Below are 19,541 nucleotides of genomic sequence, written 5' to 3'. Positions count from 1 at the left end.
AGCCTCAGAATGCTGCAGGGCATGAGACAGGCTCAGAAGTTCTGTGTGAATGAAGGCAACACCATCTGTAATGCCCTGTATTGGGAGCTGTCACTTCCTGAGGAAATACTCAGAAATGAATTTTTCCGTATTTAACACTGACACACTGAAGCAATAACATCAACAAAACTTCAAAGAACATAAGATCACAAGAAACAGCCAAGGAAAGTGTCAGTAGTAGAAAATGTGGTATGTGCTCTTGAACACAACTCATTAATTTAAAAGTAATCAATGAAAGTTTCTATAGGTAACAGTAATAAAATAATAGATGCAGTGCTATTTTGAATGCTATGTTATTTTTCACGTATCTCAGCATAAATATTAGGAATTTCATCTTACTTACTATTACTTTATTATTCTTATATCTTATTGAAATTAAATGGCAGAATAACAGATTAAAGCAAATAAAAGTTTCCAATTTTTTTTGTTTAGATGGCATTTACTATATTCTTTTTCTGTGGCATGCCCAGGACTTTACCATCACGAGTCAAATTGAGCACCTAATTCCAAGTAGCAAAACATCATGTTTTTCACAGGCAATAGATAAAGCCACAGCAGTAGACCCCAACGAAGAAAAGTACACACACATCACCACCAAAAAATAACAGGAATGAACAATCACTGGACATTAATATCCCTCAATATCAATGGACTTAATTCACCTATAAAAAGACATAGGCTTACAGAATGGATACGAAAGCAGGACCCATCTTTCTGCTGCATACAAGAAACACATCTCAAATTCAAAGATAGACACTACCTAAAAATAAAAGGCTGGGAAAAGACTTTCCAATCAAACGGTCTTAAGAAACAAGCGGGTGTAGCCATCCTGATATCCAGCAAAATAGACTTCAAACTAAAATCAATCAAAAGAGATCAAGAAGGGCATTACATACTCATCACAGGAAAGATCCACCAAGATGAAGTCTCAATTCTGAACATTTATGCCCCAAACACAAGGGCACCCACATATGTAAAAGAAACATTATTAAAGCTTAAATCACATATAAAACCCCACACATTAATAGTGGGAGACCTCAACACCCCACTTTCACCACTGGACAGATCCCCCAAATCGAAACTTAACAGAGAAATAAAGGACTTAATTGATGTCATGACTCAAATGGACTTAATCGACATCTACAGAACATTCCATCCTAACAAAAAAGAATATACCTTCTTCTCAGCACCCCATGGAACCTTCTCTAAAATCGACCACATACTTGGTCACAAAGCAAATCTAAACAGATACAAAACAATTAGAATAACCTCCTGTGTTCTATCAGACCACCATGGTCTAAAGTTGGATTTCAACAACAACAAAAACTACAGAAAACCTACAATCTCATGGAAACTGAACAATACCCACCTGAATCACCAATGGGTTAAGGAAGAAATAAAGAAAGAAATTAAAGACTTCCTAGAGATCAACGAAAATGAAGACACCACATATCCAAACCTATGGGACACTATGAAAGCAGTACTAAGAGGGAAATTCATAGCACTAAACGCCCACATAAATAAGCTGGAGAAATCTCACACTAGTGACTTAACAGCACACCTGAAAGTTCTAGAACAGGAAGAAGCAAAGTCTCCCAGGAAAAATAGATGCCAGGAAATTATCAAAGTGAGAGCTGAAATCAATAAAATAGAAACAAAGAGAACAATACAAAAAATTAATGAAACAAAGAGTTGGTTCTTTGAGAAAATCAACAAGATAGACAAGCCCTTATCCAAACTAACCAAAAGACAGAGAGAGAGCATCCAAATCAACAAAATCAGAAATGAAAAGGGGGACATAACAACAGACATTGAGGAAATCCAGAGAATCATCAGGTCATACTTCAAAAACCTCTATTCCACAAAACTGGAAAACCTAAAAGAAATGGATAATTTTCTGGATAGGTACCACATACCTAAATTAAATCAAGACCAGATAAACTATTTAAATAGTCCAATAACCCCTAACGAAATAGAAACAGTCATTAAAAGTCTCCCAACCAAAAAAAGCCCAGGACCAGATGGTTTCAGTGCAGAATTCTACCAGATCTTCAAAGAAGAGTTAATACCAATACTCTCTAAATTGTTCCATACAATAGAAACAGAAGGAACATTACCAAACTCCTTCTATGAGGCTACAATTACCCTGATTCCCAAACCAAACAAGGATACAACAAAGAAAGAGAACTACAGACCGATCTCCCTCATGAACATTGATGCAAAAATACTCAATAAAATACTGGCAAACAGACTCCAAGAACACATCAAAACAATTATCCACCATGATCAAGTAGGATTCATTCCAGGGATGCAAGGATGGTTCAACATACGAAAGTCTGTCAATGTGATACACCATATAAACAAACTCAAAGAAAAAAACCACATGATCATCTCACTAGATGCTGAAAAGGCATTTGACAAAATCCAACACCCCTTCATGATAAAGGTCTTGGAGCGATCAGGAATACAGGGAACATACCTAAACATAATAAAGGCAATTTACAGCAAGCCAACAGCCAACATCAAATTAAATGGAGAGAAACTCAAAGCAATTCCACTAAAATCAGGAATGAGGCAAGGCTGTCCGCTCTCCCCATACTTATTCAATATAGTACTTGAAGTTCTAGCCAGAGCAATAAGACAACATAAGGAGATTAAGGGGATACAAATTGGAAAGGAAGAAGTCAAGCTTTCCCTATTTGCAGATGACATGATAGTATACTTGAGCAACCCCAAAGATTCCACCAAGGAACTGATACAGCTTATAAACACCTTCAGCAACATAGCAGGATACAAGATCAACTCCAAAAAATCAGTAGCCCTCCTATATACAATGGACAAAAAAGCGGAGAAGGAAATCAGAGATACATCACCCTTTACTATAGCCACAAATGACATAAAATACCTTGGGGTAATACTAACCAAGCAAGTGAAGGACCTATATGACAAGAACTTTAAGTCCCTGAAAAAAGAAATTGAAGAAGATGTCAGAAAATGGAAAGATCTCCCATGCTCATGGATAGGCAGAACTAACATAGTAAAAATGGCAATCTTACCAAAAGCAATCTACAGATTCAATGCAATCCCCATCAAAATACCAACACAATTCTTCACAGACCTGGAAAGAATAATACTCAACTTCATATGGAAAAACAAAAAACCCAGGATAGCCAAAAGAATCCTGTACAATAAAACAACCTCTGGAGGCATCACGATCCCTGACTTCAAGCTGTACTATAGAGCTACAGTAATAAAAACAGCTTGGTACTGGCATAAAAACCGACATGTGGACCAATGGAATCGAATTGAAGACCCTGATATTAATCCGCACACCTATGAACAAATAATTTTTGACAAAGAAGCCAAAAGTGCACAATGGAAAAAAGAAAGCATCTTCAACAAATGGTGCTGGCAAAACTGGATATCAACATGTAGAAGGCTGCAAATAGATCCATATCTATCACCGTGCACAAAACTTAAGTCCAAGTGGATCAAGGACCTCAACATAAATCCAGCTACTCTGAACCTGCTAGAAGAGAAAGTAGGAAGTAGTCTTGAACACATTGGCATAGGAGACCACTTTCTAAATAGAACACCAGTAGCACAGACACTGAGAGAAACAATCAATCAATGGGACCTCTTGAAACTGAGAAGCTTTTGTAGGGCAAAGGATACGGTCAACAAAGCAAAGCGACAGCCTACAGAATGGGAAAAGATCTTCACCAATCCCACATCTGACAGAGGACTGATATCCAGAATATATAAGGAACTCAAGAAATTAGACATCAAAATGCCCAACAGTCCAATTAAGAAATGGGCTATAGAACTAAACAGAGAATTCTCAACAGAGGAAACTCAAATGGCTGAAAGACATTTAAGGAATTGCTCAACATCCCTAATCATCAGGGAAATGCAAATCAAAACAACTCTGAGATACCACCTTACGCCTGTCAGAATGGCTAAGATCAAAAACACTGAAGACACCTTATGCTGGAGAGGATGTGGAGCTAGGGGAACTCTCCTCCACTGCTGGTGGGAATGCAAGCTTGTACAACCACTTTGGAAATCAATATGGCGATTTCTTAGAAAATTGGGAATCCATCTCCCCCAAGATCCAGCTATACCACTCTTGGGCATATACCCAAGGAATGCTCAACCACACCACAAGAGCACTTGTTCAGCTATGTTCATATCAGCGTTGTTTGTAATAGCCAGAACATGGAAACAACCTAGATGCCCTTCAACTGAAGAATGGATAAACAAAATGTGGTACATATACACAATGGAATACTACTCAGCAGAGAAAAACAATGACATCATGAGGTTTGCAGACAAATGGATGGATCTAGAAAAAATCATCCTGAGTGAGGTATCCCAGACTCAGAAAGACAAACATGGTATGTACTCACTCATAACAGGATACTAGATGTGGAACAAGGATGACTGGACTGCTACTCACATCACCAGGCAGGCTACCTGGAAAACAGGACCCCAAGAAAGACACAGGGATCGCCCAACGACAGAGAAATGGAATGAGATCTACATGAACAGCCTGGACATGAGTGGGGGTAGTGAAGGGCGAGGGTCGAGGGAAAGAGAGCTTGGGTGAGTGGGAGATCCCAGCTGGATCAAAAACAGAGAGGGAGAACAAGGAATAGGAGACCATGGTAAATGAAGACCACATGAGAATAGGAAGAAACAAAGTGCTAGAGAGGCCCACAGAAATCCACAAAGATACCCCCACAACAGACTGCTGGCAATGGTCGAGAGACAATCCGAACTGACCTACTCTGGTGATGGGATGGCCAAACACCCTAATTGTCGTGCTAGAAACCTCATCCAACTACTGATGGATCTGGAGGCAGAGATCCATGACTAGGCCCCAGGTGGATCTCTGGGAGTCCAATTAGCGAGAATGAGGAGGGTTTATATGAGAGAGAATTGTTGAGACCAAGGTCGGATAAAGCACAGAGACAAATAGCCAAACAAACGGAAACACATGAAATATGAACCAATGGCTGAGGGGTCACCAACTGGATCAGGCCCTCTGAGTGGGTGAGACAGTTGATTGGCCTGATCTGTTTGGGAGGCATCCAGGCAGTGGGACCGGGTCCTGTGCTCATTGCATGAGTTGGCTGTTTGAAACCTGGGGCCTATGCAGGGTCCCTTGGCTCAGCATGGGAGGAGGGGACTGGACCTACCTGGACTGAGTCCACCAGGTTGATCTCAGTCTGTGGGGAAGGCTTTGCCCTGGAGGAGATTGGAATGGGGGGCGGGCTGGGGGGAAGGTGAGGGGGGCGGGAGGGGGGAGAACAAGGGAATCTGTGGCTGATATGTAGAACTGAATTGTATTGCAAAATAAAAATTAAAAAAAAAAAAAAACATCATGTTTTTGATAGTCACTATTTAAGAAGATCAGTTATACAGGATCACAGAGTTCAAAATCATGATTTCTGTGATTTGTCATTAATCTGTGTTTATGGTTTTCTTGTCAGCTAGCATGCATTGATAAAATCTGAGGGTCCCTGTGTGTCCTCTGGATCCATATGCCAAAAAAATGAAAGTTCGTAAAAGTGTAATGGCCCATCTTGTAGCTACCAGAGCAAAAAATGACGCGCTATATTGTTAACATCAAAGAGTTTTGCTGCTTTTGTTCCTAGCAGCCTAAAGAATGGACATTCAAACAGGCAGGATAACCACAGCCCAGTTTAGACTGCTTTCAGATTTCAAATGAAAACAGCTTCAGCAAAAGTTATTTTAAAAACACTAGCATAGCATTCAATTTCCTGAGTTTTCCTTACCACCTAAATAAAAATGTATTGCTATAAATATGTTTAAAAGGAAGAAGAATCTATACAACTTAAATTTATACTTTACAGAGGATTGTAGAATACAATTGGATTTTGAATTAAGAATTTTCCCCATAAATCTCTTTGATTGTTTTAAATTTCATTCAAGTATTTATTGCCACCTCTTTAATGTATAAAGATGAAGTATTTGAACATCTATTTTTCTTTCCAACATAACAAGAATATACAAATGTAATGATTTGTAATTCAGGCTAAGAATCTATAGCTAGACAGGGTCTAGAAGAGACTCCATGCTATTATGCTGCTGAGTGGGCATAGTATTAAACTATGACTTATCATGACTTATGCTAATGGCTTACCATTATACTCATAGATCAGTGAATCTCTCATCCCTCCTCTGATAAGTTTCTATTTTGTAATATGATTAATACATATAGCCAAGGTTCAGAGAATGAGAAACTGCAGAATATTCAGCCCTAAAGGAAACATATACCACAACTCCACAACTCCCTTCCCATGGCTCAGGGATCATTGTAGAAGAGGGGGTGGAAAGGTTGAGGAAGATGACTACAAGTAAACATTGTCTTCTGGACATAGCAGGGCAGCCACACATATGAATACACAGAGCCTGCACCAGAATGTACAAAAACTGTGCAAGCCTGAGCAACAAGAGAGAAGTGGGCACCCAATTCTACCTCATTCCTGGAGGTATTGGCAACTGTTAGCTGCTGGGAGAGAGAGACACAGTTTTCTCTAATAGTGTGTAGCCCTTGGCAAGTCGACCACTCTCCAGTAGAAAACCACACATCCAAGAATAGTTAAACAGCACAAGTTTGTCTTGCAGTATTTTTTTTAATAGCACAAAGTTGGGTGAGTAGGGAAGAAGGATAAACTGAGGAAAGTTGAGGGAAAAGTCAAATATGATCAAAACACATTATATGAAACTTTCAAAGAACTAACAAAACAAAGACTATCAGTCAATTAGATAAATAGTTCCCACTTGAGAAACCAATCTACTATATTAATGTTACCACCAAAGTTATGCTAAAATATGTTTACTTATTCAGACACATACATGCAAGCATATATGCTTGTATATGTACATATAGAAGTTATTAACCCTGTATTTTTTAAGAAATTTATTTATTCATTTTACATACCAACCCCTCTCATCCCTCCTCCCACTCCCCTCCAGCCTTCCCTGCCTGACCGCGCCCCCCCCCCCCCCCCGCATTCCCTCCTCCAAAAGAATAAGGCCTCCCATGGGGAGTCAACAAGGCTGGTATATTTATTTGAGAAATAACCAAGCCACTTCCTCCTGCATCTAGGCTGAGCCAAGCATCCCACCATAAGTAACAGGTTCCAAAAAGCCAGTTCATGCACCAAGGATTGATCCTGACCCCACTGTCTGGGGCCCCTCAAACAGATCAAGCTACAAAACTGTCTCCTGTATACAAAGGGTCTAGTCCAATCCCATGCAGGTTCCACAGCTGTTGGTCTAAAGCTTGAGAGTTCCTTTGAGCTTGGTTCAGCTGTCTCTGTAGATGTCCCCATCACAATCTTGGCCACCCCTTGCTCATATAGTCCCTCTTTCCTCTCTTAGACTTGACTCCCAGAGCTTGGCCGGGTGCTGGCCTCCCTCCTCTGTAATGTGGTAGTGGAAGCAAGGGAAAGATACCCTCCCCACTTGCCCCTACTGTCTCCATGGGTGAGGGAATTGACCCCTTTTCCAGTATCTTGTTAAAGTTGAATAACTCCATGTAGAAGAATGAAAATACTCCAATATTCAACTGCACAAAATTCAACTCTAAATAGATGATGGACTTCAACATAAGATTAAATACCCTGAATCTGATGAGACAAAATAAGGAATGTGCCTTAACTTATTGGAACAGGAAAGGACTTTCTTAACAGGACCATAATAGCATAGGAATTAGGGAATTAAGAGAAACTATGAATAAATAGGACCCCTTTAAGCTAAAAAAAAAAAAAAAAAAAAAAGCTTCTATACAGCAAAGGACACCATAATTCAAGGAAAGAGGCCACCTACAGAATGGGGGAAAATCTGTACCAAGGATCACCAAGGGGAAAAATCTGTACCAAGGATTACCAAGGGGAAAAAATCTGTACCAATGGTTAGTATCTAAATTATATAAAGAGCTCAAAATTAAATATCAAGAAATTGAATAAAAGTATTAAAATACGGGGTATGGAACTAAACAGAGTTTCCAAAAGAGGAAACACAAATAGCTAAAAAATACTTTAAAAACTGTTTGATATCCTGAGCTTTCAGGAAAATTAAAATTAAAACTATTTTGAGATTTCATATTATCCTAGTCAGAATGGCCCAAATTATTTTTTAATTATTGAAAATAGATTCTTCTCTCATACAATGTATTTCATTCACAGTTCCCCCTCCCTCCATTCCTCTCAGCTCTCCCCCACCTCCTCTCTCCCAGATCCACTCCCCCTCTGTTTCCTCTTCAGAAGAAACAGACCTCCAAAAGATGACAGCCAAACATGGCAGAACAAGATACAATAAGACAAGGCAAAAGCCCCCATAGCAAGGCTGGACAAGACAACCCAATAGAAGAAAAATAGTCTCAAGAGCAGGAAAAAGAGTCTGAGAAACACCCACTCCCACTGTTAGGAGTCCCACAAAAAAAAAAAAAAGCTAACAGCCATAACATATACACAGAGGACCTGGTGCAGACTCATGCTAGCCCAGTGCTTGCCACTTCAGTCTATGTGAGCCCATATGTACCCTGTATAGTTGATTTGGTGGGCCATGTTCTCCTGGTGTCCTCCAGCCAAAATTAATAAAAACAAATTATAATATATACTGGTGATGATACAAAAAAAGGGGGAACACTTATTCATTGCCAGTGGGAGTGCAAATTGGCATAGCCAGTATAAGAATCAGTGTGGAAGTTCCTCAAAAAAGTGAAAATCAATCTACCAAAGATCCAGCTATACTTGGTCATATGCCCAAAGGACTACAGAGATACTTGCTAATCCATGTTCCTTGCTGCTCTATTTATTATAACTACCATTAACTGGTGAATAGGTAATAAAAAATGTACTATATTTACACACTAGAATATTATTCAGCTATTAAGAAAAATGAAATTTGTAGGTAAATGGATAGTGCTAGAAAGAGTTATCCTGAGTGAGGCAAACCAGACCCGGGGGGGGAGGGGTTCAAGACAGCATCCCATTATGTAGCTCTGGCTTTCCTGGAACTCACTCTGTAGACTAGGCTGGCCTTGAACTCGCAGAGATCCACCTGCCTCTGCCTCCAAAGTTGTTTGGATAAAGGTATGTGCCACTATACCCAGCTGTATGTTTTCTTACATATGGATGTTAGCTTTATGTTTTAGATATGTATGTCTCATTTAGAATATCCAGAGAAGTTAGTTAACTAGTAAGAGATGATGGGGGAGGAGGGCATTTTATCAAATACAGTGTTATAAAGGGATCAAGGGAAAAGTAGAACAGGAGGAGTAAGGGGTGCAGATGGAGGGCAGGGCACAGGAGGGATTATGGGGAGAGATAAATAATAAAGAAGGACTTTTGAAAAGCCATAAGAAAACTTACCATGTAGAAGTTTTCTAAAATACACACATACATAAATGAATTTAAATGGATTCATCAGGTAGTGAGGGAGACAATGCCCCAACTAGACTTCATATAATTCAAAGTAAAACCCCCAGTATCAGGAATTGGTTACAACTTTTTTAGTCATTGGACAAAGGGGTCCCATAGGCCCCTCAACACTAATGGGTATAGCTAAGGTTATTGTTTACCTTCCACATCAAGACCCTGTTGCTGAAGACACTATATACTCAGGACAGAGAACATGGAAAAATATAGCTGGTACTCAGCTAGAAGCTTCACACCTACTAGCAAGTGTCCAGAGTGCTAGAAGGTACTATAAACACTAGTAAAAGGAAAAATAATCATCATTCTCATTCAAGTGTAAAACATGTAAACTATACCAACCTGCCTGCAAGATATGCCCATTATTGTTATGGTGCCATGGATGTTAGGGAAACAACCAGCCACATTTGATTGGGTTTAAGAACCACTCTATGTGTTGGAACATGATATATGTGAGATGTATACATGATATTGTTATTGAGGATAAGAACTTGAGACTATATAAGTCCTGGGCCCAGAAGAAAAGCTACCATTATTCTGCTATATGAACATAGCAATAAAACAACTCCCAACAACATATTGCTATACCCATAAAACAGTAAATCACTCAACCCTTAGCAAAGAAGCTTCTACTTGCAGTAGATGATGATTAACACAAAGAACCACAAGTGGACAATGAACAGACAGTAAGAGATGCAGAAGTACTCAGCCCTGAGGGGGATGCTGTTATCACATCTACCAGCTCAAAGCTCAGGGATCTATGTAGTAAATGGGGCTGAAAGACTGACTGTAAGAGGTAGAGGTGGTGAATGATTTCAAGAAAACAGTATTTTTCAGATACAGCAAGGCAGATGAACATATGAATTCACAGAGACTATGACTACATGCATAAATCCTGAATAAGCTCAAACCAGATAAAAATCTCACCATGAAGCAGGGGCAGTGGACATAAAGTCCTACCCTTAGCCAAGGACCTATTTAAAAATGATAGCATCTAAGGGAGGAAAACTCCATGGTTTTTAGTATCTTGTGTTTTGTGCTTAAGAGAGAAAAAGAATAAGAAGTTGGAGTAGCAGAAGGTAAGTAGGATCTGGAAGAAATTAGGGGACAGGAAAGAAGATGAAAAAAATATATATGAAATTTTCAAAGAATAAGAGAAACACCAGGAAAAAAGAGTGAACAGTTCTGATGCAGCACTAAGAAACTGAAAGCCTGTGGATGATCTCCCAATAGCAGAGAGAAATGCAAAATGTGACACCATCTGGCTGTAAGACATTTGCAAGAGAATCCTTGCTGAGATGTCACCCTCTAATTGCCTCATCTACATTTGGATCATGACAAAGGAAATGAGAAGGTAATTTCTTTAGGGTAAAAAGTAAAGTTGTAACTGAAGGCATAGTTTACTGAGTCTCTCAAAGTATATAATCAACTTTATAACAACAAGCATTTCATATCCAACTGAAAAGATCATAAAGCATATATAATTCTGGATAGACTCCATTAATAAGACAACAGAGAATTAGTACTTTTATAGTCATAATTTTAGTGTGTGTGTGTGTACTTGTGCGCATGCACAAGCAAGCACACACACATGTAGGTTGTGGCAACTTGAATGAGAATGATACCATAGGCTCATATATTTGAATGTTTAGTTCCCAACAGGTGAAGTGCTTTAGAAGGATTAGGAGGTGTGACCTTGTTGGAGGAAGTATGTCACTGAGGGTGCACTTTGTGGTTTCAAAAACCCATGCAAGGCCCAATATCTCTCTGTGTCTCTCTGTGTCTCTCTGTGTCTCTCTCTCTCTCTGTCTCTCTCTCTCTAACTCTCTGTCTCTCTGTCTTTCTCTCTCTCTCTCTGCCTGCTGCCTTCAATCAGGATGTAAAGCTCTCAGCTACTGCTCCAGCACCATGCATGCCTGCCTCCCTGGTACCATGCACTCTACCATGATGATAATGAACTAATTCTCTGAAGCTGTACGCAAGTCCCCAATTAAGTATTTTCTTCTATAACTTGCCTTGGTCATATTATCTCTTCACAGTAATAGAACACTAACTAAGACTGAGGTCAAAGGTCAACATCAGTACTCATCTTCAATTGATTTCTGCTTTTTTTTAAAGACAGAGAGTCTTACTAAACCTGGAGCTCAAAGATTCATCTAAACTAGTTGGTAAATAAGCCCTGAAAATCCTCCTATCTCTGCCCACACCCAGCACTAGGATTACAAGAGTGTATTCCTGCATCTGGTTTTTAATGTGGATATTAAAGACCAAATTCAGGTCTGCAGAGTAAACACTGTACCTACTGCGCCATCTCCTTCACCACTGTAGTTATGCTAACATTATGTAAACCTCTGTAGATGTAGACCAGGACTAAGAAGCACTGGACTACCTAATAGGGTATACTTTTGGATCTACTGCTATTGCTGGGGAGACATAGACTATTAACTCTATTAACTCCAGAAAGGGAATCAATGTCAGATCTAACTATGGATACCACCAAAGTCCAACTTTAAAAAAAAAAAAAAAAAAAAAAAAAAAAAAACCTTGAAAATCAAAAGAGTTTTTATTAGGGTTACTTACAGGAGCAGAAATAACTCAAAACAACTGCATCACCAAAGCCCATGCCAGCATGGGTGAGAGCTCATTAAAACAGCAAACATGGAGTACAATACACAATCTGGAGGCAGCTTAACAGGTTGGAGAGTATCCTTTCCAGGTGGCTTAGCTGTTCTCTGCTTCTTCCAGGCAGTTCAGTCTATGAGTGTCTTTCAACAATTCTTACTGTTTATGTATGCTTGGAGAGGGAGGAGCTTATTAAATCTGGTCTTTTTCAGGGATTTCCTGAAACCACTGAGTTGTTTACTTCCTAAGCTTAATGAGTTTCCATGCAGGATGTAATGTTTGTCTCACCTACCCTCTAACATCCTGTGTCCTAACTAGCTTCCTCCCAAGACAGAAGGTTTTAATCTCAAAGGAAATGGCTATACAACACCATCAATAAAGAAATATGGTTGATATAATGAGCCAATAAAACAATTCTAAAGAGAAATGTGTACCTTAATTACAAAGCTTGGAATGAGCTTATCATATCTAAGAAAAAAATCCTATTAGCAAAATAAACTTGAATTTGGTATTTACATTCTAAGAGAAATGAAGACATATCATGTACTTCATAATACTACTAAAATCAAGCTTCATTTCTATAATAAATTTGTATAAATTGAGCTTTAAGAAAAATCTAGTTCTCATAAAATCAGGGATGGAAAAAAAGAATGATAAATTGTTGCTCTGGAGAGGAGCAACTGACTTTATTTTCTTCATCTTTATTAATCACTATGTAGATTGAGTGTAAGAGTCCAGCTCCAACCTGTCTGAGGGTTCTTGTGGGGAGGATAGAGGAATGAGGAAGTATTAAATAGAAATATAGGAGGAGATGACAAGAAAGACAGAGACACTGGAGAGCTTCAGGAGGGCCCTCTTACCTCGAGATTTACTCTAATGAGCTTTTTATACACTACCAAGGGGAGAGGCAAAAATCCTCCCCCTTTCAAGATCAAAGCACAACATACAGCAAAGTATAGACCCTTCAAAACACCTGGTAACCACACCCCTGGCCAAATCATCCTACTGTGCAGCCCTGCTAGGTAAAGCAAGCTCAGATTCTCTGACCTTGAGTAAGGCCTTACTAGGAAGCCTCTGTGGATCCCCACAGTTGAGGGTCCATTATCTTAAATGTTGGCATCAGATTTGCCTCAAGTTTTGAATTTTTGAGTTGGGATGATTGGAATATTTGCATGTACACAAGGATATATGTTGTAGAGAGGACCAAAGTCCAACCCAAAATTCAGGTGTAATTCTTACATGCTTTGTATATATAGCCTGAAAGTAATTTTATTCAAAAAAAAATTTTTTTTTTGTTTTTCGAGAGGCTTTCTCCATGTATTTTTGGAGCCTGTCCTAGATCTCACTCTATAGACCAGGCTGGCCTTAAATTCACAGAGATTCACCTGGCTCTGCCTCCCAAGTGCTGGGGTTAAAGGCGTGTGTCACTGCCGCCCAGCTAATTTTATACAAATTTTAATATACCTGAATTTTGATTGTTACCCAAAGTATGACATCGGCAATAGAATTTTCCACAAGTGACAACATATTGGCACTCAAAAGTTTTGCATTTTTGAACCATTTCAGAATTAGTTTCACAATAGGATGTTTAATCTGCAGTATCTAAAAATCTGACTAAAGTTTACTTTATTCAAAAATGTCTTCTACCTAAATATATGATATAAGCTCTGTTGTATAATAATTATTTGAATTTTTCTGGAATTAGAGCAAATGAAGAAGATATAAGATCTAAAATGTGGAGCTCCTGCTTAAAGTGCTCTAAATTTGTCATAAAAATAGAAATCCAACCGGAAATGTCATGAAGGCAGCAGACATATGACTAAAATTAGGGAGGTAATGTAAGCATAAACAGGTCTTGGTATAGAAAAGGCCCTCTTCCTTGGAGTGCAAACCAGAACAGCTCAGCAGAGTGGCAAACACAACCTGTAACTCCAGCACTGAGAAAGCCACAGTAGGGAATGGCAGTGAACTGAAGGCTAGCCTGGGATACAAAGCAAGTTCAAGGACAGTCTGTGCTAGGTAGGAAAATTTTGTCCCTGAAGAGTAAAGAAAAACAAAAGGAAATAAAAGTAAACTTTCAACTATGGTTATATAATTGCAAGTCTGGCAAATCCCCAAGGGTCATTAACTCGTGAATGTTACAGTGAGTAATATATACCTCCATTTGAACTAAGGACTTCCTCCTATGACTAAATATAATGAGTATCAGACAGAATCAATGGGTTTTAAATTTAAAACTTCATAGTGCATACATAAACCTCAAAATATTTCATGCAATTCAATGCTAAATTTGAAATCTGAGTTGGAATATTTTAAATTTAATAAGCAAATTTAAATGAGTAAGTTGAAGAAAAAAATTTAACACTTATAATAATAACATTTTTAGGTAACTTCCTGATTTTGAGTGTTTATTTTAATCTGAAATAACAAAATTATAATTGCAAATTCTGAGAATTTTCAAGCTCAAATCAGAGCTGTACCTTTAGAACAAGGTACTAAAAATGAAATTTCTAAAATATATAATAAGCATGAAATATAGGCATACATGCCAGATAATCAGACCTTTGAAATGATTCATCTGAACTGGATGTGTATAAGAAAACTTCCCCCATAGAGTTGTTTTCAGAATAACCTTTACCTGAGAGAAAGTTGTTGACCTGAATAAAATCCTAAATTAAATTATAGTATTAGACATTCCATAGAAGTAAAAACTACTAAAGCCCAATCTCAAATGCTGGTTTAGTGACCCGCACTCACATTTCTCAGAAAATTGAGTCAATAAAAGTACGCAAAAAAAAAAAAAAAACCTGTAAAACATAAAATTCCAATAATTACTAAAGGAATCAAACTCTTGAAAATAAGCTTCCAGCAAAGATAATCTCCATCACATTACCAGTGAATTTATATAAAAATTTAATGAAGAATAATTCAGTCTTATACAAAGTAATAAACAGAATTCTTCAGTGACGCGGTGGAGAGCATAGACACTATCTTTTAGGAATCCAACATAACTATGATTCCAAAACCTATAAGATAATTATAAAATAGTATTTGAAAATAAAATTACAAAATAAAATATTTACATAAAAAGGACATTCACCTTCCCTGTCCATGGTTCTTTTGTCAAGATTCCCCTCTTTAGACTTACAGAATTACATGTTATTGCCATTCTATATGTCTTCCTCATGGAAGAGTTACAATGAATGAGCACATGGCCACAGACACATGTGTCAAGCAACTATACCCTTGTGTTTAGGGACCACCTAAAGTCAAGCCTGTCCCAGAAGGCCTCCACTATACACTACCCACTAAAGACAAGACCCAGTCACATCCCCAGTTCAAGGACAGCCTGACAATAAATTCAAAATGCCAATCTAAAAGAAATGCAATGACTTATATAAACAGCAGTGGACATCTAAACAAAAAAAAGCCAGAGAAACAATAAACAACAAAATTAGAATTTCCATCAAAAGGAGGAAGCCATGAAAAGGGAGGAATTACAGAGCAGAAATGAAATTAAGCAATGAAGGAAGCTGTAAACAAGAAAAAGGGTGGAGCTATTCCTGTCACATCATCAGCTTAGAAAGACAAAAGGTCTTCTGAAGTGAAGCAGCATGAGGAAAGACTATCATAGTTACAGGACACCATCAACTGGATCAATAAATGTTTTGTAGGTGTTACAGAAAAAAAACAAAAGTATCAAAAGGGGACAAAAGTTTATTTAATGAAAAAGTTTCCCGCCTGAATCTCTGGGATCAAAAAGCAGCAAACAGATTAAGCATAAAGAATCTTCACTGAGACATAGTTTAATCCAGTTCCCAAAAGTAAAAGACAAAGTATTTCTGAGTTATTGTTTTTAAAGACCCTCATCACATGAAAGAAAATCTCTGTAAGGACATCATAGGATTTCTCAGCAGAATCCTCACAGACCTGAAAAAAAATGGGGTGATGTATTAGAAGAACTAAAATCTTAAAACAGAGATGAATACTACAGCTACCAAGGCTATCTTTCAGAAACAAAGGGCAAACAAGGATCCTCTCAGAAAAATACAAGCTGTGATCCTTCATTACTATTGGGTAACCATATGAAAAATGATAAAGGGAGTTCACTAGATTGAAATCAAAGAACACTAAATAGAACACAAGGCATCTTGAAACCACAATGCCTACTGTAAAGATAAGAAGAGAATCAAATTTGAAGACCACCCCTGTGCTGACAATCTTTATACTGAATCACTTTAGCATAAATGTTAAATGGGACCGGTACTAAATGTAATTATAGCTATGATACCTTATTACTGGATTATAGTATACAAAAGATGTAAACAGTGATGTCAAAAATAAACAATAAGGGAAGAGAAAGGAGAGCTTGAATCAGACTACTATATAAAATACCTTATGCAAGCTCTATAGTAACTACAAAAATAAAATCTATGGTAGACACACAAAACATACAGAAAGGAACTAAGCAAAAACATTACAGAAAATCATCAAATAATACAAAGACAACAGAGATAAAAAATGGAAAAAGGATTTAAGAATAATACAAAAATGGCAATAAATCTTTACCTATCTATAATTTCTTTAAATGTAAACAAGTTCAAGACACAGGACAAATGAATTGATTTGTTTAAGCTAATTACAGGGTACAGGGTGCTTTTTAGAAACTCACTGTATCCCGGTTTAGTGGTCCATGTCTGTAATCCAGTCCTCTGGAGGCTGAAGAAGGACCATGAGTACAAGGCAAGCCAAGGCTGTAGAGTGAGATCATGTCCAACCAAAAACAGGAAAAAAAAAAAAGGAAGATCAGCAAAATGACTTAGGAGGTTAAGGTGCTTGCCACCAAGATTAACAGCTTCCCTTATTTGATCCCCAGGACCCACATAGTGAAAAAAGAGAACTGACTACTACAAGATACACTATGATTGCCATCTAAGTACCATGGCATGAATGAGCACATGCACGCACGCACACACACACACACACACACACACACACACACACACACACACACACAATATCATTTAAAACTAAGAAAAATGAAAAAATTAAAGTATCTTAATCAAACTTCAAAGACTAAAAACAGTTTTAAAAGAAGTAAAAATAGCCGAGCGGTGGTGGCGCAAGCCTTTAATCCCAGCACTCGGGAGGCAGAGCCAGGCAGATCTCTGTGAGTTCGAGGCCAGCCTGGGCTACCAAGTGAGTTCCAGGAAAGGTGCAAAGCAACACAGAGAAACCCTGTCTCGAAAAACCAAAAAAAAAAAAAAAAAAGAAGTAAAAATATATTACATTATTACATGTGATTGGGTGTTGTACAAATTCTAACAGGTCTTATAATAAAAAGCCAAGAGCCAGATATTGGGGTAAAATGAGAGAAAAAGGAACAAGCCAGTTACTTCTCACCTTACCAACTTCATGTATCCTATGATTGAAAGTCTCTGAGTCCTCAGCTGAAAAAGCTTCAGCCAAAAGGGGTTTCTGCCAAAAAGGCTCTGGTTCCGGTCTCCTCACACCTTATACACCCTTCTCTGCCCATCCATATCACTTCCTTCCTAGTGCTGGGATTAAAGGTGTGTGCTTCTCCTCACACCTTATACACCCTTCTCTGCCCACCATATCACTTCCTTCCTAGTGCTGGGATTAAAGGTGTGTGCTTCTCCTCACACCTTATATACCCTTCTCTGCCCATCCATGTCAATTCCTTCCTAGTGCTGTGATTAAAGGTGTGTGCTTCCCAGATACTGGTAGCAAAGACATGTGATCTCAAGTGCTGGGATTAAAGGCATGTAACTCCCAAGTACTGCAATTAAAGGTGTGTGCCACCACTGTCTAGCTTCTATGTTTAATCTAATGGCTTGTTCTATCCTCTGATCTTCAGGCAATTTTTATTAGGGTACATAATATATCACCACAACTGGGCATCATGGTATGTTGTAGAATATATTTTTAAGATGTGTTACATTTGTTTATGCTGTGGAACATTTGTTTAATGATGAGAAGATTTGTTGCATTATTTTATGTTGCATTTGTTTAACTCTGTGAAACTGTTACTTTGCCTTTCTAAAACATCTGATTGGTCTAATAAAGAGCTGAATGGCCAATAGCAAGGCAGGAGAAAGGATAGGTAGGGCTGGCAAGCAGAGAGAATAAATACGAGGATCTAGGAGAGAAATCAAGGTGAACAAAAAGAAGGGGCCAGCCACTCAGCCACACAGCCAGTCACAGAGTCAGAGAGAAAGTAAGAGAAAAGAAAAAGCCCAGAGACAAAAGGTAAACGGGATAATTTAAAGTTAAAAAAAGCTGTCATGAAACAAGCCAAGCTAAGGCCAGGTATTTATAAGAATAAGCCTCAATGTGTGATTTATTTGGGAGCTAGGTGGCAGGCATCCCAAAAGAGTAAAGAATAAAAAGGAAAAAAAAAAACAACAACAGTGGCACACACCTTTAATCCCAGCAATAGGGAGGCAGGGGAAGATGGATTTCTATGAATTGGAGGCCAGTCTGGTCTACACAAGTTCCAGGACAGTTGGATCTACATAGGATACTACATACCACATAGACCTTGTCTTGAAAAAAAAAAGAAAGAAAGAAAAAGAAAAAAATTACATGTGAAACATAATATAAAGAAAACAAGAGGATCTAGATTTATAGTATACAAAATAAACTTTGAGTAAGGACTAGAAAAAGGAGATAGGTAGGAAGGTAGGTAGATAATAGATAGATAGATAGATAGATAGATAGATAGATAGATAGATAGATAGATAGATAGACAGACAGACAGACAGACAGACAGACAGATAGATAGATAGATAGATAGATAGATAGATAGATAGATAGATAGATAAGACACTTACTCTATAAGGTTGAATAGTCACTCATTGTATTAGTTAGGGTTTCTATTGCTGTGGAGAAATACCATGACCACAGCAACTCTTATAAAGGAAAACATTTAATGTGGTAGCTCCTTACAGTTCAGAGGTTCAGTTCATTATTATCATGGTGGGGAGCATGGCAGCTTGTAGGCAAATATTCTGGCTACATCTTGATCAGAAGGCAACAGGAAGACGGCTGTGGGTCACACTGAGCAAACCTTGAGCAAAAGAGACCTCAAAGCCCACCCCCACAGTGACACACTTCCTCCAACAAGGCCACACCTACTCCAACAAAGCCATACCTCCTAATAGTACCATACCCTAGGAGCTTTTGGAGGCCAATCACATTCAAACTACCATACTCATCAATAGAATATAACAATTGTCTGTGATATATCCTATATTGGTACATATATAACTATTATGCTCTCTTCATGAATTGAGAATTTTAATATTAAGCACAAGCATTATGAAATAGATATATCATATGATATTCATATATTAATGTATATACAGATAAATACTAATATAAAACTAA

The 19,541-nt window shown here is 38.1% G+C and overlaps 1 protein-coding gene across 4 annotated transcripts in view; it reads right to left on the bottom strand.

Annotated features, from left to right (window-relative positions):
• Nucleotides 1-19,541, bottom strand: part of Stpg2 (sperm tail PG-rich repeat containing 2) — a 449,395-nt gene that overhangs the window by 296,804 nt on the left and 133,050 nt on the right. The window contains exons 11-12 of one of the 4 annotated variants that reach the window (XM_059266348.1): nucleotides 16,804-16,885; nucleotides 15,943-16,061 (exon numbers count right to left, since the gene is read on the bottom strand). The exons of the other annotated variants lie outside the window; for them this stretch is intronic. Of the exons in view, the coding sequence (XP_059122331.1) occupies nucleotides 16,054-16,061; nucleotides 16,804-16,885 (90 nt within the window). The 3' untranslated portion in view covers nucleotides 15,943-16,053. Of the gene's footprint in view, nucleotides 1-15,942; nucleotides 16,062-16,803; nucleotides 16,886-19,541 lie in introns of those variants that run through there. 4 annotated transcript variants of the gene reach the window in all.

Source organism: Peromyscus eremicus, chromosome 6, assembly GCF_949786415.1.
Source record: "Peromyscus eremicus chromosome 6, PerEre_H2_v1, whole genome shotgun sequence".
NCBI lineage: Eukaryota > Metazoa > Chordata > Mammalia > Rodentia > Cricetidae > Peromyscus > Peromyscus eremicus.
This window is presented reverse-complemented; position numbering and strand designations above follow the sequence as displayed.